At 39.6% G+C, this 26,582-nt stretch overlaps 3 protein-coding genes across 8 annotated transcripts in view; 2 read left to right on the top strand and 1 right to left on the bottom strand.

Moving 5' to 3' along the window:
- Window positions 1–1,249, bottom strand: part of gabrb3 (gamma-aminobutyric acid type A receptor subunit beta3) — a 108,853-nt gene extending 107,604 nt beyond the window's left edge. For both annotated transcript variants that reach the window (XM_017720525.2, XM_017720545.2), the window contains exon 1: window positions 1,155–1,249. In XM_017720525.2, the coding sequence (XP_017576014.1) occupies window positions 1,155–1,249 (95 nt within the window). The remainder of the gene's footprint in view (window positions 1–1,154) is intronic.
- gabra5 (gamma-aminobutyric acid type A receptor subunit alpha5) overlaps window positions 1–21,921 on the top strand; it is a 71,120-nt gene extending 49,199 nt beyond the window's left edge. The window contains exons 8-11 of one of the 3 annotated variants that reach the window (XM_037535043.1): window positions 3,472–3,624; window positions 7,353–7,564; window positions 10,717–10,718; window positions 15,698–15,897. In XM_037535043.1, the coding sequence (XP_037390940.1) occupies window positions 3,472–3,624; window positions 7,353–7,564; window positions 10,717–10,718; window positions 15,698–15,755 (425 nt within the window). In that variant the 3' untranslated portion in view covers window positions 15,756–15,897. Of the gene's footprint in view, window positions 1–3,471; window positions 3,625–7,352; window positions 7,569–10,716; window positions 10,719–15,697 lie in introns of all 3 variants that reach the window. The other 2 variants (XM_017720573.2, XM_017720563.2) reach the window with 2 other exon arrangements.
- Window positions 21,922–23,623: 1,702 nt separating this feature from the next.
- LOC108441187 (gamma-aminobutyric acid type A receptor subunit gamma3) overlaps window positions 23,624–26,582 on the top strand; it is a 146,883-nt gene continuing 143,924 nt past the window's right edge. For 2 of the 3 annotated variants that reach the window (XM_017720584.2, XM_017720590.2), the window contains exons 1-3: window positions 23,624–24,058; window positions 24,773–24,887; window positions 25,600–25,748. In XM_017720584.2, coding sequence (XP_017576073.1) covers window positions 23,923–24,058; window positions 24,773–24,887; window positions 25,600–25,748 — 400 coding nt within the window. In that variant the 5' untranslated portion in view covers window positions 23,624–23,922. Of the gene's footprint in view, window positions 24,059–24,195; window positions 24,581–24,772; window positions 24,888–25,599; window positions 25,749–26,582 lie in introns of those variants that run through there. The other variant, XM_017720598.2, reaches the window with a different exon arrangement.

Here is a 26,582-nt window from a genome sequence, read left to right on the forward strand (position 1 = left end):
CCATTGGTCATGAAATTCATGAAAAAGTAATGAATAGCTACTGTGTTCAAATACTGTAGAAAAAATATTTGAACGCAGTGGTCAGTTTTACAGACCCACAAAAATGAATCATTTTTTTCAGATTGCAAAAACATTTGTTGGACCATGTCAGTGCCTTGATTCATCAAAACAGAACTTTTATCTAAAGCATGTGAGGTCAGTCATAATGCTCACAGCACACCATAAAAATGCAATAAACAAAAATTATTTGCTAGCATGGTTGTTTACATATGGCATCTCTGCACTCGCAGTACTGCAAATGAAAATATTGGAAAAATTCTCTGAAAAATGGTCCTTTGAATTGATTACAATATGCGGCTGCAGATAAATAAAATATATTATATGAACAAAGTCATTGCCAAAATCAGTGAACCCCCTAAAATCCCAGGCTTTTTACATACTAAGACTTATTATTCAGTAACTACAGGGACTTCATTGAAAATTAACTGAGCTATTCTTAAGTTATAGAATTGGGTGATATAACGTTTGGGTCTGATGGTGGGCCCTGCCAATTTAACGGGTTAAAGAAAGCAACTGTGCCAATGTAACATATTGTCTTTGTCTGCAGCCACTCGACACAATCAAATCATGAACCTTTTTTTTCAGTTTGGTGGGCAAACAATATATAGCGCACACCTAGTGGAACCACAGAAAGATCCAGAGGGCATGGCCTCACCTGGTCTTCAATTGGGCCTTCTCTAGTTTCTTTCATTTTCCCTCCCTCCCTCCCCCACTCACGCCATAAATGTTGCTCTGGCCAACTTGCAAGGAGAAGGCTGCAGGGCTATTAGTGGCGCTAATCTGAGGTTCAAACCCTCTTTAACAAAGTCAAGAATAGATCCACCACGACTTCACAGCATGAGTAGAGTCATTAGCAACAGCTAAACTGAGAAACCGCAGCGAAAGAGAGAGAGGGAGAGTGAAAAGAGTGCCTTAACTGCCAAACTGATGTAAAATTATTGCCAGTGAAAATATCAACATTCCATCTCACTGATAAACCCATCACCTTTTATTATTTTTAAAAATAAAACTGATTGGAAAAGAGCACCATGTGATTTAGCAGATTAGCCCTTAGGTTTCCGCTTGCAGGGTAGAAACAAAAGCTGTCCACTCACCAGTTGACCAACATGGCAGCGTTGTTCTCCGCTATGAACGGTAGCTCGCCGTAAACACTCCAAAAGCTGAGCAGTAAGATCCACCACAGCCGCATGGTTACCTGCTCTCAGAAGAGTCCCATCCAAGGCAGGCTTTTCTGAAGTGGGACACCGTCCCGCTGCTCATGGGCATGCAGGACAGAGAAAAGGAACGAGGTGGACGCTGTGAGTCCCTCTTAGTGAGGACACGCTCGCCCCCGGGGCCATTCTGATGAGCCTTGCTGGTTCAAACTTTTCTTGAAGATCCTACGTCTTGCTCTCAGCAGTGTTCAGCCCCCTTCATCTGATCTGCTGGGTCGGTCACAGCCTACTGTCCACTTGTTTTTGTGCGCTCAGCTGCACTTCCTACTTTCTTTTTCCGCTTTTCGTTTTCCTTCTTGTCCTGTACGCTGGATAAGACAGTGTATTGCCCATACGAGGTTGGCCTGGCCTGACGGGGGTGGGTAGGTCTATGAGGAAGAGCGAGAGAGCTAGAAAGAGAGAGAGAGAGGAAGGGATATGGGTAGAGAGAGAGAGAGAGAGAGAGAGAGAGAGAGAGAGAGAGAGAGAGAGAGAGCTGCAGGATGCAGATTGTGACAAGGGATTAGTGGGACACAAAAATCGGATTTTGCCAGGAGAAAGCAGCAGTCATCAGTGGATTTTCTATAGTTTATCAGACTCTGTGGCTTGAAAGGATTTTTTAAAAGCTTTGAATGCAATCTTTGCTTGGTTAACAGGATATATGATGTTTTTTCCATTCTCGCTGTGTTCATTCTTTCATTCCTGTTAATGATTTACTCACCAATGTCCCCGCAGAGAGTGTGAACATGGTCACCCAACGCACCTGCTGCACCCTCTGTCTAACCACATCCACCTTTTCTCACTCATTCTATTTATTAATCAGTCACATATGAATAATAAATGCACACACCATGATATCATGATAGATTATTCTAATGTTGTATAGATGGTTTGTGTTTTAGATATTTAATCTCTTAAAATTAATCAGTTATTAATCTTAAGGCAGACCACTCAGTAATCAGGGTAGGAAATAGTCATTTTAAGGGGTCATTTTTGCCTTCTCTGACTGAAAGTGTCAGGCATTTATACACAAACAGGGGCACTTTATGAAATATAAAAACCAATACAAAATAATATCAGACCAATATTTCAAACTACTTGTCAATGATTTCCAGAAGAGCATCTGCACTGCTGTGCTAAAATGACAGTATTAATGTTATTTCTCTGTAATACTAATCCAAATAGATGTCCCAACGTCTACGTTTGGTACAACTTTACAATAAGACTTCATATATAAAAGTTTCATTAATGGTTTAAAGGTTTATGCGTGCTTATGAGGTTTATGAGTGCATTAATTATTAATTAGGTCAATGCTTGAAGAACCATTATCATGCAGTAATAATAAACATATATAAAAAGGCAAAAAGTAATGTAGCTGCAGTTCATTACAATTCTGACTCATGAAGATAATTAATTAATTAATAAGTACTATTTTGGCATTTATGACCAACTCAATAATCATTAATAAACAAATTTTACACCATTCATAAACCATCTATAAGGGTAGTGTTATTGTAAAGTGGTAACCTACATTTGTTTTGTGCCGTAACCCTTTGTAACAATTGTGGATATAAAAAATTTTTTTAATTAAAATAAAAGAATAACAGATGAAGTACAACATATGCTTTCAAGACATTGTAATAAAGATGTTATTACTGATAAAATAAAATTATTATTTCTTCTATGTGTAAAGCCCGCTCTCAACAATATGCACTTGAAGGAGATTGAAGGGTGGAGTTTAAGAATGTAACTGTGGACTGTGTTATTGCAGCTATGCTGTGTTAGTTTTAAGGGCTTAATGAGCTGCTCATGTCAGAGCAGACCTCCCAGTAGATTGGACTTTACAGTAACTGACCACTGTTTGGTGCTAATGAGACTCCTGGACTTTACTCTGTCTACAGATGGGCTCATAAATTCATAAATGCAGTCATGCTTTCGGCTACTCTTACCATCGTTTAGCATTTTCCAACACTTTGCTCATTTGTTCTTATCATATAGCAGCAAAGATGGATTTCTCTCTCTCTCTCTCTCTCTCTCTCTCTCTCTCTCTTTCTCAGATTCTCAGATGGCTTGCACCCCCCCCCCTCCAAGTTTAATCACACTCTCCCTCTCTTTGTCTATTACTCATCTGTTCTCTGCTCTCTTGCTTATCTTTCTATCACGTTTTATCCCTTTCCTTTCTTTTTTTGATCCTCTCTACGTCCTTCTTGAATTACAGGTCAATACACGGTAATGATGGCCCACTTCTACCTGAAGAGGAAGATTGGTTATTTTGTAATTCAGACCTACATGCCCTGCTTCATGACGGTCATCCTGTCCCAGGTGTCCTTCTGGCTCAACCGCGAGTCTGTGCCTGCCAGGACAGTTTTTGGTCAGTGCCTCCGCCAACACAGATAACCATCAAAGACCTCTTTGTCACAAACTCAATTGGACTCCAAATCCCAAAGACACTGTTAGTGTAAACAAAGCATCTTTTGGACAGTGCTACCCTGTCCGCTGAGGATTCTCTGATGTTTCAGCATAATGATTCTAGGCCGGTGCTCTCCTCTGCTGTTAATGAATTTAGTGCTAATACATCGATAATTCTCATCAAAATGGAAATCGGAATCGACGGGAGCAGACAGACGGAATGAAGAGCTAATCTGCTCTGACGACTGTTTGTTTATTTGCTCTGCTGCTCCCGTGCGGCTTTGTGCTCTTATTGTGCACTAAATCAGAGCAAAGATCTGAACAATTAATAATAAACCTGCAGTTTATTTAGTCAATGCATTCACATACAACACTCATACAGTACATACTAGCATTGGGCAGTATAGCCAAAACTTCACAGTGTAATTACAATTTCAGTTTTGTTATATATCATGGTATATACACACTCTTGAAAAAGATGTTTTTTCAAGGGTTCTTTAGTACAGAAAATGGTTTACTATAGAACCATGAATGCTCAGAGAACCTTTTACTTGGTTAAAAGTCTTTTTGCACAATGAAATGTTTCTTCAGATTGATGGAGAATGTGCTGTAGATGGTTTTATAAAGAACCTTTTAGAAAAGATAACAGAAGAACTCTTTTTGGTGCTATATAGAACCCTTGTCAAAAAGGCTCTTTATAGAGCCATGTATATCACATTCTCCATCATTTTGAAGAAGTCTTTCACAATGCAAAGAACCCTTTAATCATGTATTAATCAGTGTTTATGGATCTATATCAAGACATTTTCTTTTTTAAGTGTGACTTACAAATAAAACCAATATAAATGCTTAAATGGACCTAACTACCTAATACTTAATAGGTAAAAGCATAATTAACTAATATCCACTAAATTAAACCTAACAGTAGTTTATTATTCTTGGACCTCCCTTCACTTTTTAATAAGAACTATTTGTAACATCTAAAGTAAATCTGAATATCTGTATTATGCAAAATAGTAAAAACCAAACCAATTTATAGATAAACAATATATGGACACAATATGGTTAAACCTATGTCAGTATTGCTTTTAAACACTAACTCCACAGGCCCAGCAAAAATGGTGCCAACAGTTGTTTCATGTCTAAATTTCTACAGGGCTGAAGTTGGCATCCTTTTCACCAGGTTTTGTTTGAATTTTCTGTTCAACCTTTAATGGAACAGCAGTTACATTCTGGCGTCTGTGCAGGAGCCTGGATATAATAATAACTGCATTATTTAAGGTGGAACTGGAAATTCAAATTAGACGCCAACAGCTCAGCTCAGTCAAATTTCTCAAGTCATTTGTCTCATATGTACATCCCCTGCCTCCAACTATCCCACACTGCTGGTAAAAAAACATGACTTCTTGCACACACAAACCACAGAACGATGTCTAATGCTGCAGTTTAGTCAGGCAGCTCCTTATAGGTGGTACCAGAGGAAACAGAAGTGCTCTGGTCCATGTTAGGCTAACCCCCAAAAAACAGCCATTATTTTATGTCCTCTGCCCCAAACATAAAAAAAACAAAAAACAAAGAGGACCACTTCAGGTGAAACAGCTAGACAGCAGGAGGTGACTGAGGGACTGCTGTGTTTTCATATTCATTTGAAACATCACAGAAACGTCCTTTGCTGTGCTGTTTCCTGCACGTTAGAATGTGCACGTTACCTGCACTTATTTGTGGGATAGCAGTATAATGGACATGACTGAACTCTACTACTAGTGTGAGCATGACTACCTAAAAATGATTACCTAATTGTTTCATCGAACAAAATTTTAGTTTATGCTGCAAGAATGTAAATGTGTGTGCATTTTCATTATTTAGGTTGAGACAAATGCATGTAAATAAAAGGAAACAGAAAACATGTCAAATCGCCAGAGCTGCCATTTTAATTGTATGCCACATTATCAACAACTGTGTCTTAATAACTGGAAATTTTAATCTAATACCACAGAGCTTGTGAACTGTCTGTAGACCATTCAGAAGCAACCAAAGACCCATGTGCTGTGTACATGACAACAAAACCTGTCTAACTCTCATTCTGGCACACTGCTGGTACAGATGTTCAATCCTCAAGCTAGAAAAGCTGGATACTCTGATCTTCTTGGCCAAAACAACAGGCCTGGACATCAATTCATAAAAAACATTTACAATTTAGATTACAGTCACAATATTGGTCAGAAAAATCACAATTAATTATTTTCCATAAATCATTCATTACTTCTGACTGGTGCAATGACACCTTTAGAGGGCAGCAGTGAGTAGTGTTGTTTGAGCTCACATATGAGGGTTGACAGCTAAGAAGCAAAACAGCTAATCAGCCAATTGAATAAATAGAATTAATATTGGTTTTATTTTTCTTTCTTTCATGTCTCTCATGTGTTTTTGTTATAAAGCATGTGTCAAGTGAAGGCCATCACAACTGACCTCATTGAGTATTTCTGTTTTCTCTATGCATAAAGAAATACAAACATACATATAGACTAGCTTTCGGGGCATTGTCTGAAGTTGAGAGTTCACTGGATTCGAAGTCTGGGAGACAGTACTGTTACAGCTGCTTGTGTATAAAGCACTAGCACATCTCTCCCACAGTCAGCAGAACAATTTAGTTCCACACTAGTTTAGACAGGAGTCTCTAAACCCCATAACCCAGAAACCCAGATTCTATTGTGTAATACTGTCATTCAACTCAGTGAACCCAAGTCAAGGGACTGGTAGGTGGCTATGTATTTTAGAGACACTGCTTGGCTTGATTTGTGATTTAGTTTTAAAAATGTTCAAAGAGTTCAAAGATAGTCTCTTTTAGATGCAAAGTACCTCATAGACCTGGCATGTAACTCAGTAAATCACTCACTCACATTCAGCAAGCTAAATATTTTCCACAAGGAGCATCATCACAGTCAAATAGCTTTTGGTGCTTCTTAAGTTTAGTGCTTCACATCAGTGACACTGTGTCCTTGGATTCATGTGATGAGGTGATTTATTGTATTTGTATTTTTATGGAAACAGTAGTGTTTCAACAGTACTGTAGTATTTTAAATATGATCTAATAGTGCTGGACGAAGTATTATATATCCTGGTATACTATCATATTGACATACATTGATATAACTTTTCAGCAACATTTTTTGTGATTTTAATAGATAATGAGTATTACATGTTTGTTTTTTATTCTAGTTTGTGGCCCTTCACATACAGAATCCAAGACCTGACAGTTAACTGCAATATATGTAATTTCCTTGATACTGGAAATGCATATAGGCTGATTCTTAAGTCATAAGAGTATATAATAGTTAACTGGGCCTGCTGATGGATACTGATATGGAGAAGCAACTCTCAGGACACTTTGTTTATTAATATGCTAACTTAAATGTCTTTAAATACTGTGATAATGTGATATATTCAGAAAATATTGTTAGACTGAGTTTTATCAATACTGCCTAGCACTGTGATCTAATATATACCCTCTCATGTTACATAGTATTTCTGTAGTTTTCTAGATACAACTGGTGTTAACCCTTTACTAGTCTTCTTGCCACGGTGGTTTATTTAAACTCTCCTGGTGCATGTCCTTGAATTCTAAGTTCAGTTTTATTATTTTGCTATTATTTTTCTCTTCTCATTCTGCTCCTCTCACTCTCCCCTCAGGTGTGACCACTGTATTGACCATGACCACGCTCAGTATCAGTGCTCGGAACTCTCTGCCCAAGGTAGCCTATGCCACAGCCATGGATTGGTTTATCGCCGTGTGTTACGCCTTCGTCTTCTCTGCCCTTATTGAGTTTGCCACAGTCAACTACTTCACCAAACGCAGCTGGGCCTGGGACGGCAAGAAAGCCATGGAGGCTCAACAGCCCAAAGTGAGTGAGTGTGTGTGTGTTTGTATGTGTCCAGTACTGTTCAAAAGTCAGAGACCACCCTTCATATATTTAATTTCCAGCCAAAACAGCCAGTTTATTCATTTTTCAGTGTCAGTAAAAAAACAAAAGATATTTATTTAACAGAAAATGACACAAAACCCTAAAGAACTAAATGTAATATAATTTTCTTAGTATTTAGTGTGTCCACCTTTTACTTTTACTACAGCTTCCATTTTTTTCAGGATGCTCTTTACTTTTAATTTTTCACAAAAAAATCTGCAGGGATGTTTTTCCACACCTTTTAAAGTTCATTCGGAGTAGTTGGTTACATTTCCTGATTGTCACAATACAAGTAATCACAAATTTCGTGTTTACCTCTAAAATCAAGGGTGGCCAGTTTTTGCAAGACAATCAGGAGGTTTTTTGCTGTATTTGGCCATTTTTGCATCTTTTTGACCAGAGAGAGATGCATTAGAGAGAGAAAGAGTGTACCCCCATATGAGAGAACATTTGCCTGAAATTTCTGTAAAAAATAAAGGCAACTCATTGAACTTTTAAAAGTAAGTAAACTGGGAAATTCAATAAAGGAGGGTAGACTCTGACTTTTGCACAGTTCACCACAAAAACTGGAGTATAGCTAAACCTGCAGTGATGTGGAACAAAAAAACGTCTTTCACAACAGCGACTGGAAGACAGCGATTTATGATTTAGTTGGAGAATTTTTCTTTAAATGCGTTGCTTTGCTTCTGAAAGTTATGTAATGCACTCTGGCCTTCCATTACTGTTGAATCAGAGAAGATGATTGTGCTTTCATTCATAATAGTTTTGTTGGGCTGAAACATCTCGAGATCCTCAGAATAGTTTTGTTTTCTTTCATGTTTCAGACGTTGACCTTTGCTCAAATATTAATCTATTAGCGACAGTGTAGTTGGTGCTACTGAGGGATGCCATCTTTTAAGGCCATCAGCTTCTTCACTAGAGAGCTTTGTCCAGCATCACCTGGAAAAACCTCGCCTCATAAACAATTTGAACCACATTGTTCTTCATCCGCTTTTCCTAAAGTATATCTAAATGTCATGCATTTGCCTCTCCTTACGTAAGACCTATTTTCTCTCAGGCACCAGTTTATGGTCTGCAGTGTTCTCAAACAATAGTCAAAGCCCACTCAGCGCTGATCTTCGCATTGTTTGTGTTTGTAAGACACGACAGCAGGATTGTGGAGGTCACGTCTGGTGCCTTAAACTATGCTGTCAGAAAGGTCAGACACGCCGTATACTCTCAAACAGTGGCAGTCCTGCTGTGGATTCCATGATCCACCCACAGCAGTGGCGCGAGCCACAGGCCATTCTTTTCATTTGCTGTGTCAAGGTGTTTTTGTTTGTTTTCTGTCTGCGGAGCACTGAAGCAGATCAGCAGAGAGAGGCCTTGTAAGGTCCACGCAGTTTAAGCGATTCAGTGCGCGAGGGCCAGTGACACAGGCGCTGGAAAGAACAGGATGAAATGGGGTGATGCTGAGGCGTTAAAACAGAGAGGACAATCAATACGTCTCCACAGCTCAATATCCACCACCTTCCACCTGCATGACCAGGCACTGGGCCAGCTTCCTCCTCCCTCACACACTGAGCCTTCAGACCTAAAGCTCAAAAGTCTTGCCGCACAGCTTTGTTGAACTGAGTCTCATAGTTACATTATAATAGCATTATATTATACAATACATTGCATTCAGAGTGGTTTGAAATGAACTGGGTTACTGTAGAAAACTTACTGACTCTGATTTCTTTACAATGGTGAAGGAAACAGATGTCACAAGGTCTAGAGTGCAAATATATATATATATATATATATATATATATATATATATATATATATATATATATACCCCTCGGGAGGTGTCACAGGCAAGTCCACCTGGGAGGAGACCCCGGGGAAGAACCAGGACACGCTGGCGTGACTATATCGCCCAGCTGGCCTGGGAGCGCCTCGGAATCCCCCTTGGAGAGCTAGTGGCTGGGGAAAGGGAGGTCAGGGAGCTTAGGATGCTGCCACCGCAACCCGAAAGTGGAAGATAATGGATGGATGGATGGATGGATGGATGGATGGATGGATGGATGGATGGATGGATGGATATATATAATGTTATATATAATGTTAATTACTAACACATGATTTCAGATCTTTTAGATTTAATATTGTTTAAGGCAATAGTATTACATATCTGAAAAAATATGTTTTCCTTTGTTACCATGTTGCCTTACAGTGCCCTGCATGTATCTCTCTGCCACGAAAGGCTTTTAAAAAACATAATATAAGCCAAAGCCATATCTCAAAACTATTGTAAAACAATGTCTCAGACATTGTGTGCGTAAACATTTATTATAATAACTTTCCATAAGCCAGCTTTTAGAGACATTAAGCTCTTTCATCTGGTTCCTATTGTCACCACTCAGTTTCTCTAGAATGGAGCATTTTACATCCAACAGCTCTGAATGATTGTTTATATCTTAATTATACATAATGTTTGTTAAAAATCGGTGGAATTCTCATTTATAAAAACTGTGATAATTGTCCACACCAGCAGTTCTGAAATCCCCTCCCTTTCATTTTTCAAAAAATTGTGTTTTGTAAAGCCTCCAAGAGCTTGCTGACCCATGTCAAAAAATTTGATGTCAGTTGGCTTGAGAAGAACATTTCAAATGTGTATTGTGCAAAATAAGGGGCACAAAGTTTGAGTTGTAGAGACAGATGATGATGGATTGCAGATGCAACAACACAGTGGTTACATCTAAAAGTACGGAGAAAATGAGGTAGAAATGTGTAGAATAACAGTGTAATAAAGTAAAGCTCAGGAAAACGCAGTATTACCCACCACACAGAAAGAGTATGCTCCCCTATAGAGCCACGCAAAACAGCAGTGACATACATCGTAACACTGTACTGTAGGTAGGGCAGTGTTAATAAGGCTACATCGCATCCTCACTCATCATGACAACTGACTTAAACGTATGTAAACATTTATAAAGGCTTGTTCCCATAGGCATCATTTACAACCCCAATTCCAAAGACAATATATTTAACGTTCAAACAGCTAAACTTTATTGTTTTTTGCAAATATTCACTCATTTTGAATTTGATGCCTGCAACATGTTCCAAAGAAGTTGGGACAGGGGCGTGTTTACCACTGTGTTACATCACCTTTCCTTTTAACAACACTCAATAAGCGTTTGGGAACTGAGGACACTAATTGTTGAAGCTTTGTAGGTGGAATTCTTTCCTATTCTTGCTTCATGTACAACTTCAGTTGCTCAACAGTCCGGGGTCTCCGTTGTCGTATTTTGTGCTTCATAATGTGCCACACATTTTCAATGGGAGACAGGTCTGGACTGCAGGCAGGCCAGTCTAGTACCCGCACTCTTTTACTACGAAGCCGCGCTGTTGTAACACGTGCAGAATGTGGCTTGGCATTGTCTTGCTGAAATAAGCAGGACGTCCCTGAAAAAGATGTCGCTTGGATGGCAGCATGTGTTGCTCCAAAACCTGTATGTACCTTTCAGCATTAATGGTGCCTTCACAGATGTGCACGTTACCCATGCCATGGGCACTAACACACCCCCATACCATCAGAGATGCTGGCTTTTGAACTTTGCGCTGATAACAATCCAGACAGTCCTTTTCCTCTTTGGCCTGGAGGACAAGACGTCCCTGATTTCCAAAACCAATTTGAAATGTGGACTCGTCAAACCACAGGACACTTTCCCACTTTGCGGCAGTCCATCTCAGATGAGCTCGGGCCCAGAGAAGCCAGCGGCGTTTCTGAGTGTTGTTGATATATGGCTTTTGCTTTGCATGGCAGAGTTTTAACTTGCACTTGTAGATGGAGCGACGAACTGTGTTCACTGACAGTGGTTTTCTGAAGTGTTCCTGAGCCCATGTGGTATAATCCATTACAGAATGATGTGGGTTTTTAATGCAGTGCCACCTGAGGGATCGACGGTGACGGGCATTCAGTGTTGGTTTTCTGCGTTGCCGCTTACTTGCAGAGATTTCTCCAGATTCTCTGAATCTTTTGATGATATTATGGACTGTAGATGATGAAACCCCTAAATTCCTTGCAATTGCACGTTGAGAAACATTGTTCTTAACAATGTTGTTCACAAAGTGGTGAACCTAGCCTTTCAGGGATGCTCCCTTTATACACAGTGATGACACTCACCTGTTTCCAATTAACCTGTTCACCTGTGGAATGTTCCAAACAGGTGTTTTTTGAGCATTCCTCAACTTTCCCAGTCTTTTGTTGCCCCTGTCCCAACTTCTTTGGAACATGTTGTATGCATCAAATTCAAAATGAGTGAATATTTGCAAAAAACAATGAAGTTTATCTGTTTGATCATTAAATCTCTTGTCTTTGTAGTGTATTCAATTGAATATAGGTTAAAAAGGATTTGCAAATCATTGTATTCTGTTTTTATTTATGTTTTACACAACGTGCCAACTTCATTGGAATTGGGGTTGTATCATAAAGTTGCATACATCTGTGTTGGGAAGCTAATTTTTCCTGATCTTACGTGACACAGATGTTGTGGTTCAGTGCACAGTCATGTGCAAAGGTTTTGGCACCTCTGGGTCAAATGACGTTTTGTTGTTTACACATTATTGAGTAATCCTTTATGGGGAACATGCGTCTGCAGACAGAATTGCTGTTTATTTGCTGTATTTAACATATTGGGAAATATTTCTCCAGTTATAGTTTCCCTTTATATTGATATTATGACGTAGCCTGCCGAGTCAGCCTTGTTAAACAAAAGTGAGTTTTCTGTGGCTCTGAGGTTTAAGTGAGTTTCAATTAAATATGTATAAGCTCTAAGCTGTCACATCATCAGTGTTATGTTACTGTGATGTACATTAAGCCATAAAGTCAGTTGTGTCAAAAAAAAGTGTCAGAAACACAATCCAGTGTCAGAAAACATTGATGTCAGCTGACACAGGTGTTACATCATCTTGACAAGTTGGCAAAAGCAGCCTTATGAACATCACCCTACTCTTTTAAAACAGACAGTTCTTCAACAGCTCTTTATATAGAACCATGAACAGTCAAGGAACCCTGTGCATGGTTTAGGGGTTCTTTACATTGTGAAATGATTCTTCAGATTCATGGAGAATGTGCTGTAGATGGTTCTATATAGAACCTTTTTGAAAAGGGTTCTATATAGCACCAAAAAGGGTTCTTCTATTGTTACAATGTCAGGCTTGTTGCTATATAGAACTCTACAGAATGTGCTGTACATGGTTCTATACAGAGTTCTGTGTAGCACCAAAAGGGTTGTTATAAGCCAAATAACCTTTTTTGGTACTATATAGAACCCTTTCTGCTAAGATTGTACACACTTAAAAATGGTGGTTCTTCAAGGGTTCTTTAGTAAAGAAAATTTTCTACATATAACCATGAACATTCAAATAACCCTTTCCATGATTAAAGGGTTCTTTGCAACCATGATTAAAGAGTTCTTTGCAAGGGTTCTAAATAGCACCACAAAGGGTTCTTCTATTGTCACAATAACAGGCCTGTTGCTGTATAGAACCCTTTTCTAAAAGTTTCTGTATATAACCATCCACAGCTCATTCCCTATCAATCTGAAGAACTCTTTCACAATGCAAACCACTTTTTAATCATAGAAGGGGTTCTTTGAAGGTTCATAGTTCTGTGTAGAACCACTTTCTTTGCTAAAGAGCTCTTGAAGAACCATCTGTCAAATTTTCATGTCAAACTTTCCTGTCAAATTTTTTTTTTCAAATTTTTCTGATACTGGATTTTGTCATGAAACTTTACTTAGGAACCCTTGAAGAACCATAATTTTAAGTGCGTACTGTAAAGCGTTATTGATACTTTTTATCTCCATGAAAACATGTAAACCAGTTTCCACCCTTTTATCCAAAAGTTGCATTTTCAGTGATCTAGCGTGCTGCTATCATGTAGATGGGGTTTTAGATGAGTTTCTGCAGAGCAGTGCTTTAAGGGTTTCCCCACTGATCAAAACAAACCTCTGAGGTGAAGCCTTATTTAAAAAAGGGATGAACCTGCTGTGTCAAAATCACCATTTCTTTTTTCTCTCCTGAGAAAAAAAGTAAAATTGAGTTCTGTAAATGTTTGTTTTCTTTTAATGTCCTCACAAACAGAGAATAGCTTATTTTAAAACTCATGCCACAGTAGAGTTGCTGATGTTAGAAAATCCTAATAGGGAGAAAAGTCTGAACTCAGCTTTCACTTTTTACCCCTTCCCACTTACCTACAGCAGCACGCTCACATTTCACAGACCAAAGAGCAGAGCTTGCCTGAACGTAACAGTTGAGCCCGTTAAATAGCTCTGATGACTTTGTGTCTTCATGATGACACACTTGTGTGTGTGTGTCTGTAAGCCAAGCAGAGTTGATGACAAGCAGAACAGGAATTTCAAAATAAAATCTTAATACTATTTCACCGGTGATAGACATCTTTAGTCATTCTGGCTCTCTTTATTGTTGGCACTGTGCAGCTGAGACAAGTTCACTCCAGTCTGTCGGCAAGACCTTTTAAACCATAGCCTCTGCTCTTCCATTACGATAGTGTCTCTTCATTAATTAATCTTTTCAGCTTTGCTCTGCAGAGGCCATTGTCTCCTCTGCAGAGTTGGATCTTTGTTAACACCATTGTTCTGTTCTAACAAGAAGGCTACAACCTTCAGACTGGTTCATTATCTGTGCTATCAGAGAAGCTAAAGCTGCAGTGACATTCTCACATCGCAACTCTGCTCTTAAAAAGTCGTGATGCTGCCAGTCGAAACTTGAAACAGTTGCAAGGGTGATAGCGGGAGGGCTGGGGGGGTTGGAAGGTTTAGTTATGAACTGTAGATATAATTAACATATTACTCTTTTAGTGCAGGGAAGAAAACCTTCTCTGACAACTTAATCAGTCTTAAACATAAACATTCCTGTTGTTCTTGGTTTGGACATGTGGTTCTAAGAAAAAAACTTTATTGGTGTGGAACTATTACTTTTTTAATTAAGACTGAGTGATGTATCAAATATTACAATCTTTTATTTTTCTTTCCAACATACAGAATTGGGCAATATTGTGAACATCATGATACTTTTGATGTGATTTTTAATAAACTTTAATGATCTTAATATTTTTAGCAAGGTCTTTTAGTGTATTTTACGTTTTAGTGCTTAATGCACTAAACATACACCACACACCACTTGTTTAGGTTCTGTTTTCCACATCTCCAAAGTCCAAAGTTTTTTATCAGATGAACAGTAATTTACATAAAGTTTGTAAAGTATATATTCATATCAGAAGAACAACAAAAGTGGGTTCCAAAAATCTGAAACCACATTGAAAATATGAATTAAAATAAACGACAGTAAGGTTTCAAATTTTGAAAGATGAAAACCAAAGAAATGCTCAAGCCTGTGCGATTCACTATTAAGCAAATTTGTTATACAGACCAATTTGTCCAAAAAATTACTTTCTCATCTTGTGCCTTCCACTGAAGTACATGTTCAGAGGGACACCCCAAATACCCAGAAATTGTGAAATACATGTAAATATTTCAAAGTTTAACTCAAATTGTTATGCTGATGATATAGTTTGTAATGAAAAACTGTGTTAAATTAGAAAAGAAAGCACAGCATTTTGATGAGTGGACCCCACTGTAGGGGTGGGCAGTAAGACAATTCTTATATTGTTTATTATTATTATTATTATTATTATTACTATTATTGTATTTTATTGCTATTGAAAAAGCATGTCACAATATGCCTTTCTGAGAATATCGTAGGTATCATCAGTACTTAAAGAACACTAACTACATGCTTTGGAGCATAATTTAGCCTGTTTTAATTGGTCTTTATTATTTATTAATAAATTACTTTATTATTTATTAATTATTCTTATATTTTTATATGTGGTGCTATAGGTTCTGATTTGTCAGTTCCAACATATTAAACCTCAGAAAAACTAAATGTTGTGATGTATATTGTTTATTGTGGAAATGTCTTGCAGTATTGAGTTATAATATTTTTGCCATATCACCCACCCGTACCCTATTTTTTTATCCACACTTTAATCTATTATCACTTTCATTACGTTTTTAACCACAGAAAAAAGATCCATTGGCACTATCAAAGAAGGCCAACAATGCCTGCTCCACTGGAGTGAACTTCACGGCTAACATCAACAAGGACGCCGCCATTGCCACCATTTCCAACAGCACGGCTGTTCAGATGAAGTGCGCCGAGACCAAGCCAGCACTGGACCCCAAAAAGACCTACAACAGCGTCAGCAAGATCGACAAGATGTCCCGGATAGTATTCCCCGTCCTCTTCGGCACCTTCAACCTGGTCTACTGGGCCACGTACCTCAACAGGGAACCGGTCATCAAAACAAATGTTTGACCCATGCAGAACGGCCACCACCACCTGACCTTTCCACCATTTTTTTCCCCTTCATGTCTTTCTTCTCTCCATTCTGCCAGTCATGACCACCAAGAACTGAACCTGCGAGGAACAAAAATGATTTATTCACTCCACAGCTTATCCAAAAGCCTGTACTCTTTCCCTTCTGTGTTCAAAGATTGCATGATTGATTCAAAGCTCTGTGGGAATACTATCGCCATATCTGCCTTGACTTTCTACTGTATATTACTCTTCTACTAGGATTTCATAGGTGATGTTGCATTTATCTTCTATTCTAATGTACTATACAAAAGCAAGGATTTCACTCATAACTAATCAAGTTTCAAACTTTCAAAAATGATAAGACAAAAACTATTACGCATTTGGCTTCCACATCTATCAGTGAGTCAAATAAATGTACATAATTCCAAGTACAGCAATGCCAAATGCAACGCAAAAAAAAAGTTTTTTTTCTACTGTATCAATGCTTATCTTGAAAACCTTGCTTTGTACGAATGAGCTCGAGGCTTCTAGTGTTTAAGTTGTAGCTTGAGCATTTTGAAGCAGCGAGTGGCGATGCAAAGCGGACAAATAGCCATGCTAAAAGTGTTGCCTTCAGAGAGACAATACCGTAAGAGTGCACTGAAATCTCCAGCGATTACCTTTTTAAAAACAATCTTGAGTCCTACTTTCATTTTACTCATCTTTGTTATAGCTTAAAGCCATTTTTGAAGTAAGCGGGCTGACTTGCATTGCGCCCCCTAGTGGCAGCTTTTGAAACTTTGCTCTTTAATACTGCAGTATGTGGAGTAAAGAAGGTCGGGTTGCAGTTAAGACTTTCAAATCACTTGTATATAGGCTGTGTATGCTTTGCTTTAATGTCAGCTCTTGACCCTCTGGGGAAGAACTGAAAATTATGCTATGACGCTATGCTAATGTGCAGCTAAATAAACATAAATGTAAGCTAGACCTCGAGTCGCGGAACTGCAGATTGATTAGCGTGATTAGCTTGAGCTTTGATAGATTATGGCATTTCTTTCCTGTTGCCACGTTGCCAGTCCTCTTAATGTAAGCTTTGCCATATTCATTAAGTTGTTGTTTTTCCTACCTATATTGATATGAATTGCTTATGAACTTATTTAATGTAGAGTAGCTTTCAATGCTTTTTCTTTCCCCCCGTGTTGTGATTTGGTCAGAGGGTTATGGCTTTCTGCAGCTGGACAGAGGGTTCTGAAAAGGCTTGGGGTAATTTTAGAGACTTTCTGTCAGGCATAAAGTCAGAACTGAAAGAAAACAGAGAGCGCTACTGTCAGATCTCAAGCAAATGTCCAGAAGTGGGTAGCAAAGCCTGACACATACTCAAGTGAAAAGTATTGTTACTAAGTCTGTGACAGTTATTGATCGCAGCTTTTGGACATGATTGCAGTTATTTTAGCCGACCACAATTATTTTCCACAGTTCTTAGCTTTCAGAATCATGTGTTTACTTCTCAACAAACAGGATGTTAAATTGGCGCTGTAAATAAAAGGAAACTGAAAACGTATTGGAAAATGCGTCATACGTCTTACAAAAACAGCAAAGGTTTTTCTGACTATGACCTTTAAAGGCAGCAGTAAATAGTGTTTGTTCATTTGAGCTTGAGCTGTGCCTTTCGTCAATTGGGAGCTACTAGCTAAGCATTGACAGCTACGAAGTAAGACAGCTAATCAGACAATTTTTGCCTCTTTAGGCTTGTATCTCAGTAGTTGAGTGCAACAAACAAACAAAAAAGCCAGCTATTAATCTTAATTACACAGCACTTAATCATCAGCTAAATGATCTTGATCCTGACAGGCCTAACTGTTACATCAATGACGTAATGACTCAGGTAGAAGTAAAAGTAGCCTAGCCTAGAGTTTAAAAAAAAGTATCAGGTCCCCTCAAATACTGAGCTCCCTATAGAACTGCAGTGGAACATCTTAGTAGATCCAGCATCTATCAGCATGGGAATATCTGTTATTTTCAGTTGTGCTATTCTTCTTTATGTCTAATATAAAATGCTGAAGCAAAAGCTGTGAGCAACAGCAAAGCAGTCTAGGTGCTCAACCATTAGAACAGAAAGAATAAAATCATATGTACAAGTTTGGGCCCCAAGATCCAATACAGTTACATATATTGTTAATTTTCTAAGCAAAAAAAAAGTACACATCCTCTACAGAGAACACACCTCTTCTCACGTAAATGCACAGTTACTGTTTATTGGCTGAATTTAACATATTGGAAAAAAATGTAATGTGGCACATTTATTTTATTCAGTATTGAAATTAACAAATACATATCAACTACAGTCTAAACACAGTTGTCACTTAGAAAATCAAGACAAATTGTAATTTGACCAGGGGTGTCTTAACTTATATATAATGTGAAAGGTTAAGGTGGAACTGAGATATTCATTTCCACACAAATATACCTGAATAGAAGCAAAGGTTTAACTATTTAAAAAGACTCAGACATATAAATGTAATCAAGTAAGTGTAATTAGTTACTACCCACTGCAAATGGCCAAAGTACATATTTATGCAGTACTGAGGCTGAACATGGATAGAATAACTGCAGAGATCAAAAAAGGTGTATGTATGCCCTTCCGAGAACAAAAGATAGAGAGAGAGAGAGAGAGAGAGAGAGAGAGAGAGAGAGAGAGAGAGAGAGAGAGAGAGAGAGAGAGAGAGAATTGAGCTATGAAGGTGAAAGTGATGCTGAAGTGTGATGACACCTCTGCGGGCGCTTGGCAGTGATCCCCAATTGTCGTGAGGGCAAAGACAGCAGAGCATGGCTCAGGGACAGACTGACAGTGAGACAGTGATAGAGATGGAGAGAGGAATGTGATGAGGACACTCCCTGCACTTCAGCAGCTTCATTGAGGTCCATAGGCTGTTCTCAGTCTCTCAACTACGTTATAATAAACATTGCCTTTCATCCACTCAAGCTGACAGTCTGTATGTCCTTTGGTGTGATTTTGGCCTGGAAAATAAGGCCACTGACCAGATGAGTGCAACAGTGCGACTGCAGGAAGGCTCAGCTATTATGCAGCAATCATTAGGCCATGATCTTGCAGTACTGAGGTGAGATTAGCACAATGGGAACCCATGCACATGAGCTTAGCAACTCAGCAGGTTGCTGCAAGGCAGAGCTGCCAGTTAGACATGCAGCTCAGAACTCATGTAACCACCAATCAGGGCTTTATATATGGGGGAAACAAAGATGTGCCATTTTAAAGAAACAGCTCAAGAGTTGCGAAGAATGAGTTCTCTTTCAGAAGAATTGATTCTTTTAGAGATGTACAGTTGCCATGTAAAGCATACATATGTCCGAAGCAATAAATTCATGCCTGATATGCTTTTTGACTGATATGATTTTGTTTACTGGTATAAAACATGGGCTGTGTTCATGCTAGGTGTTTTTTTGTCCTCAACCTTTTTACATGTTCTATTATGATAAGTGGATGATTTTAGCAAGTGCTACCAGCAGTGCATTTGTTTGTTAGAGCCTCCTCTTCTTTATAGTTAGACTAAACACAGACAAATACATCTGACCTTTACTAAAAGGAATACATCTCATCCTGATGAGTGGCTGCGATAACTAAAAGTTAGCGTTATAATTGAAAACAAAGCACAACACAGTGCAGCTGGCAATCATTCCCAATAAGAGTTGATTCTCCGATTCCAGGCATTTGGAAATCAAGACTCCAAAGCTTTAGACTTGATTCCACACAGTGACACTCAGGTATTCCCGGAGTGTAAGATATCCTGCTGACACTGCAGACAGCCTGTCTGAAAAGTACATCTTTCCACAACACAAATTAATGGATATAAGTGGAAAAGAAAGTTAAGAAGTGGCTCACAGTCAATATGTATGTACATCTATGGTAAGAATGAACGCCTCACAGAATTATTGCACTTTGTTGGTCATACTGCACTGCTTATGCACAGCAGCAGCCATGCACACACAAGAGACAGAGTGCCTCTTCTTTCAAGCAATGTGCCTCTAGAATTATGTGGAAAAAAAACTGTAAAAACACTGTAGAAATGTTTAGCTATGTGGGCCATAATCAAGACATCATTGTTTATCTAATGCACCAGCGTTGGTTCACACGTGAGCTGTCCCAGTAATTTTGAGGGAATTGTGCTAGGGTCTCATGAATGCAAATTGCTCTGTCAATATGACAATATTTACCATTATTATGATGAATCACACCACAACATGCTTTACTGAGTATCTTGAGGGCATCATCAGTAGTTAAAGAGCACTTCTCTACTGCATGTTTTATTACAAAGAAAGAATAATTAGTCTGTTTACCTGGATTTAGTGCAGCATCGTTGTATTCAAAGATTTTGACAGTGTATTAAAACTGGGGCATTACTGGTATTTTGAGGAAAACTAAATGTCATGATACATAATGTGTAATGTAAAAATGTCTTAACTTTTTAAAATCCCAGGCTTATTTTGTACTAAAGCTTATTATTCAGTAATTACAGGGGCCTCAATGCAAACTGGATGAGCTATTCTTGAGTTATAGAGGTGTGTAGTAAAACTTTAGACTCACTTGGCCATTTAAGTGGTTAAAATGTTGTGATATTATGTTTTTTGCCATGCGGTCCACACCTAGTTTACACAACCCCACTCGTCTAATTACTGAAAAATTTCTGTGCAAAATTGCACGTGCAAATGTGGCTTTACATCATTTTTGACATGTGGAATAAACTCTTGTAATTGACTATATTGATTCCCATCTCTTGGAATTGGCACAAAATAGCACAGAACGCGCTCCAGCACTTTTCCAATTCAAACAATTCCTAGTGTGAACACAGCCTTTCCTGTCAACATGTATTATTAGTTAAATAATCTGAAATATTCATACTGCAGCCTGCTGCTAGCTTTTATTGAAAGATACGTGGCCTTCAGGAATAAAAGTAGGGCTACAAGGACCTTGTGATTCACTTGAGCTCATTTCACAGCACCAAACCTTCAAGCTGACAGATCTTCTAAAACCGGAAATGCTACAGTGCTCATTTTCTGAGGCTGCAGTGGACTGAGAGGTTTTCTTTTTTCCCCCTCTTCATTGGGCTCATGGCTGCTCTCCACAGGATCATGGCAGAGATACTGTGCGCACGAAGCTTTGCAGCATATTTTCCTAATGGAACAGCCGCTGCAGACCACTGCTGCTGTGGAAGAGGAAGGATTCCCCCGATTACTCCTGGGATTAAAAACACACATGCACGCTCGCATGCACACAAGCAAGAGCGGAGTTCCTAGAGCAGAGAGGATGAATGGATAGATGGATGGATGGATGGATGGATGGATGGATGGATGGATGGACGCTGAATCTGTTCTGTGGTCCTGTGTGCTGACAACATCTGGCCTACATCTGTTTGTGAAGGATTTTGCTTCACTGAAGATGCTTTTTCCATTCAATATATCCATACTTGGCTCTAGTTTGAGTGATCACCAGCGCTAACTGCAATTCTACATTCTAGCTGATACCTTCACCTGCAGCTCATTAAAGGCTGCACCTCAATCCCCAGCTAAAGGCTTGGTCTCTTAAAAATAAAGGTGCCTAAAAGGGTACATAAAAGAAACACTCACCTGAAGAAGCTGTCAATGGATGGTTCTTGAAAGAGTCATTTCTGAAAGAGACCATTTTTTTATAAATTGAAGAATTTCTGCATAATGTGAAGGATCTATATAATGATGAACAAAGATATCAAAAACATAGTATTATCCAATAATTATTTAAAGATCTTCATCGGACAGATGTTTAGATTTGCAGATATTTGATGATGCTCTTATTGTACATCAGAAGAACAGAATGTCTAAGCAACGCTGGGCTACAGGGCTAAAATATCTGCTTTTTATTTATTTACTGTATAAATAAATGTTTCATTTCTCTGTAATTATATTCCAAGTGAATTTTTTTAGTCCAAATGTCTACATTTGATTAATGCATATATATCAGTATTGGCACTGACGGATATGTATGTGAAAAATATCAGACATCAGCCTCAGCTCAAGATTTTCATATTGGTGCATCTCTAGTTCTATACCAAGCAAACAACCAGGTTCTGTTTTCCTGGAACTTTACATCCAAGCAAATAACCATTTAGTAAAATGTGTTTCTTAGAGTGATATAGTAGTCACTGAACGTCATTGCTGGAAAAAAAATCCTTCAAAATAGTAACTTTACAGGAGAAGGCAAAAACATTTGTAAGTTAATGTAGAGAGATTTTATGTTTTAAAAAAAAGTAAATATTCATCTCCAATTTGAGCACCACTGGATATTTGTTTACTTTTTGCTGCATTTGATGTTTACATCTGCACTGGACTGTCACAAGTATTTCACCAATCTTGAGGCTTCTGGTCTGACAACCCAGGGCACTGACCCCACTGGCTCAGTCAGTGATCCATCCCTGCTGTCATATTGGCATTTAATTGACAAATCATGTTCTTATGCGCCAGCTCAAAGGCCCTTCTTCACTGCCCTACACATGCCAGTTTGGCTAAAGCACTCCAATATACCACATTTATCCCTCACACAATAATGCACAGCATGTCAAAGGACCTTTAAACCTCTAATCCCTAGGAATAGGCAGCAGGGCAGCGTGGGAGCCTTCTCGTGGTGACTGAGAGGAGTTCAGCTCCCCCAGGAGTCCACTCTACTGTCACTCATCCCTGAGAGGACTGAAATAACGGTATGCGATAACCCAGGTTTCATATTTTCTCTGAAGATCAATACTGTTTGTTTTCAGTTGAGTAACTCATGTTATTCCTAGTTAGTTTTTTTTCCCCAATAAGCTAAAGCTTGCTAATAGCGTTCTCTCTAGAGTATTTGAGAATGATGCTGAAAAAAATGGCCATGGATTTAGAGTTGAATGCCCCCTGTGTTGGACTAAAAGTGCATGTTATCTCCTGAGCTAGCATTTGAGAAGGTACTTGTTTTCTGGAGGTCATATTGAACCACTTTATCACTCAAAGGTCTATCCTTTGTGGTCGCTGTGTGTTTAAAGTTAATCCTGGATTATTTTTTTCTGACACTACACTCTTGAAAACAGTTTCCTAAATGGCTCGACTTGGACATACAACTGAATTCTTTTAAAAAGGTTCTTCACGCTTGTGTCTCATTTTACAAGAAAGGCTCTTCAAAGACCACCCATTGAAAGGTTTCTTCAGGTCCTTGCTCAAAAGAACCCGGCACCTTTATTTATCAGAGTGCACCTTGGATTTACCGTCAGATTTGGTACTTCTCTTTTTCAGATCTGTTAAAGTTTGCCATCTGCATTACTGTAATCAGCCACAAGAGGATAGTCTGCTACGCATCTGGACTGCTGGAGTTAAGCCTCCAGAGCCAGGGTCCTCATCACAGTGTCAAAAATGGCTTAGAACTTCAGGGCGAGACGAAACGCGCTGACCTTTGCTTTTATGCGGCCTAAATTCTGAATGGAATAAATCTGAGGAGGTCTGGAGGAGGGGGGGGGGCAGTTCAGTTTACATCCACATGTGGAACACTGTCTTAAATAAACAGCATCTGCCTTCTTTTTTGATGTTTCGCTGTGATTATTTTTATTATTAGTGCAGTTGTCTTTGTTCTTTTAAGTCAAGTCTTGCATTCGCACAGGCCGAACAGGCTGTTTTTCCTCATAGAGCTTCAGGCAGAGGTAGAGCTTCAGTGTGGGTGCGTGGGCGCGCGGGAGCTGTCCACGGTGCTGATTCCTCCTCTCCAACACCGCGCGGCATATGTGACACTCGCATCTGTTCAGCCTCAGCCAAAGTAGATGTTAAAAAAAACTCTCCACGACCCACAGCTTGCAGCTTCGAGGCGGTGAAAAGTGCGGCATCGCCATGCAGTGGATGCAGAACTGAACGAGAAGACAAACGCATCACCTGCACGCTCGAGCTGAATGAAGCGCGCCAGCCTGCACTTCAGCACACAGACATGGACTGCTTTTGACGCTGGACTCTTCTGGTCAATGGGCAGCTCGCGCGAAGAAGCTTTTACACGGGTCTCTGTTGCGACACTCCCTCAGCAAAGTACAGGTAAGTAGTTGCGAAGCTCACTTTGAAGGAATGAATTGTGCTTGGGCGACGGCGCGCGCTGTGCTCGTTCACAGTCTGTTCCTGCGTTACTGTACGAGCGCGAGCACAGCGCGCGCATCATAGGAATCAGGTATATTTGTCACATCACGACAACAGCAGCACAACGAGAAGACGAGCGTTAGCCAAAATAACAACAGCAGCCGCATTTATAGGATAATATTAATAACTAACAATTAAAAACATAAACAGAGCCGATCTTTAACAAGCGGGGAAAACGCTGAAAGATCTTAAGGCTACCAGCGCGTCTTGGCTTTTACCCTGGCTACATGACGTCATTTGAAGAGGCTTCTAGCGAGGCTTCTGGGGGGCTTTTTTTAACCCCCGAAGGTGTCCACTTCAGGAGTTTGCGCCCTGCCTCCGTGAACGTCAGCATGTCTGTGAATCTCTCAGTGCAATCGAAGCTAGTGGGACATCGAGGAGAAGGAGGGGCTGCTTTATTATTTCACACAATTAATAGCGAGTGTAAGTGAACTTTAAGCACCGGACAGCGCGTTGGGGGTCATTTCGCCTTCAGTTGTGGATTATAAACGTGCTCACTTTGTTTTTTCTCGTTGATTTTTGTCTTTATTTTTTATTTCTAATTGATCGCCATAGTTGGAGAAAGGCGCGAAGCTCTCACTTTTCCCATTATCTCCTTCTTCTCCTTCTTACCAGGATCTCCTCGCTGCCCTCGCTCCATGTCACACTCAGAAAGGAAACATCCGCCTCACCTAAACATGCCAACCAAATTACTGGTCTACTTCTTACTTCTGTCAGTCTTTCGTGCATGGTAAGTGGAACTGCTCTTATAACGGTGCTGGATCAGTGCTCATACACGTTTAGCGACCTAACCTTCTCGCGTTGCTTCTAGGCGAGCTGGGTTTGATGACATAAGGCACGAGAGGCTCTCTGTAATATCCCTGAAGTTTTTAAGTTAGGGTGCATAATGTTTTTCATCCCTTGTGCCTTGGGTTCTCACTGATTCTTGCCCTGAAATGGTCATCGAGTGGTCTAACTGGAGGCATTCATATTGTTCAGTATTGATCATAAGCAGACTGCATTGTTTACAGGTCAGTAACACAGATCAGTTTGATCATGTTGTATTGACAGATTCCATAGACTCAGGTCGCCTTAGTGACCGATGCGATGTTGGCCGATCCTGGGAATTTTTCTGTGTGCCTGAAAACAGTTTAGATTGGTTTACATAAGCATCACAACTCTGATAAACTTAGCGACATCTCCTATCGGCTGTGTATGCGGCAGGGCTAAATGACTGTTAAATAACTCCGCTGCTTATTTAATGTGTGCGTTTCTTCTTGTGCCTATTTTCCTAAACAAGTCCAGAGAATTCCTTCGCTTGCAGATATCTTCGACCACCATTTTAGATCGCGAGATAAAAATGGGGATATACACTGTTTCATATACACACTTGAAACATGCAGGGTTTAAACTCTACACTGTGACTTCTGTGAATGACTCAGAGATCCCTGTCATCCCTGCAGCTCTCAAACAATTGCATCTGAAGAGGAAGAGTACGACGACGTTACTGTGAATCAAATGTTGGCACCCAGAACCCACGAGACAGACGCAACGCAAATACTGAACAACTTGCTGAAGGAGTACGACAAGAAACTTCGCCCTGATATTGGAGGTGAGTGGCGTTTTCAACGCTGCGCGCTGTCCGTGGTGCTGAACGCGACTCCGCGCTGCCTTCAGGCGGTCTGCTCAGCAGAGCTGGACCGCAGCTCCTCTAAACAAGCGAGCGTTTAGTAAAGCATCTTAGCTGATTTTAGCTTTAAAATTATTAACACACAAAACTGACTGACACAACACTGTTTCCATTATGCAGTGCTCCGAATGGACACCCCCCCCCCCCTCTAAATCAACATTGTAGCTATACAATTGGATTTAACTCTATATGTATTTTTAGGCTTGTCATCATCCATCTTATCAACCATCTCCAGCTTTAACAGAAGAGCTGCTTCGCAGGCAGTCAGAAAGTCCTCTGTGGGAGCAGAATTGTAAACTTCCCATCTTCCCACTGCCTGTAATGAAGTCAGAATGATGACCCAAATCAGAAGTGAGCTCGAAGAGACAGGGGTTTGCATATTTTCTCCTTCAGTCAAATGTAATTACGCAGAACACAGTGAAAATGGATCACAATCTGCAATTCAAACAGCTCCTGGTGCACTTGATGTTAGATGTCACTGCGGAAAAGCACTACTGTTCTTGGCAGATCTGTCTGCTCCGATATTGGTTTTGAGGCTGCATTGTGCATTAGTGGCTCTGAAGCATTTGAGACATTGCAGCGTTAGACTTTATTTAAAATGATAGTGAGAGCATTTTCTTTACCTTTCCCGCGACTGCAGGATGGACGATAGTTTCAAAGTGACGTCTAAACTTATTGTTCTGATTTCTGAAAGGTGCACTGTGCACACCCACAAATCTGCACCTTTAACAAGCCTCACAGACCTTGCCGTGAAAT

Source organism: Pygocentrus nattereri, chromosome 26, assembly GCF_015220715.1.
Source record: "Pygocentrus nattereri isolate fPygNat1 chromosome 26, fPygNat1.pri, whole genome shotgun sequence".
Classification (NCBI taxonomy): domain Eukaryota; kingdom Metazoa; phylum Chordata; class Actinopteri; order Characiformes; family Serrasalmidae; genus Pygocentrus; species Pygocentrus nattereri.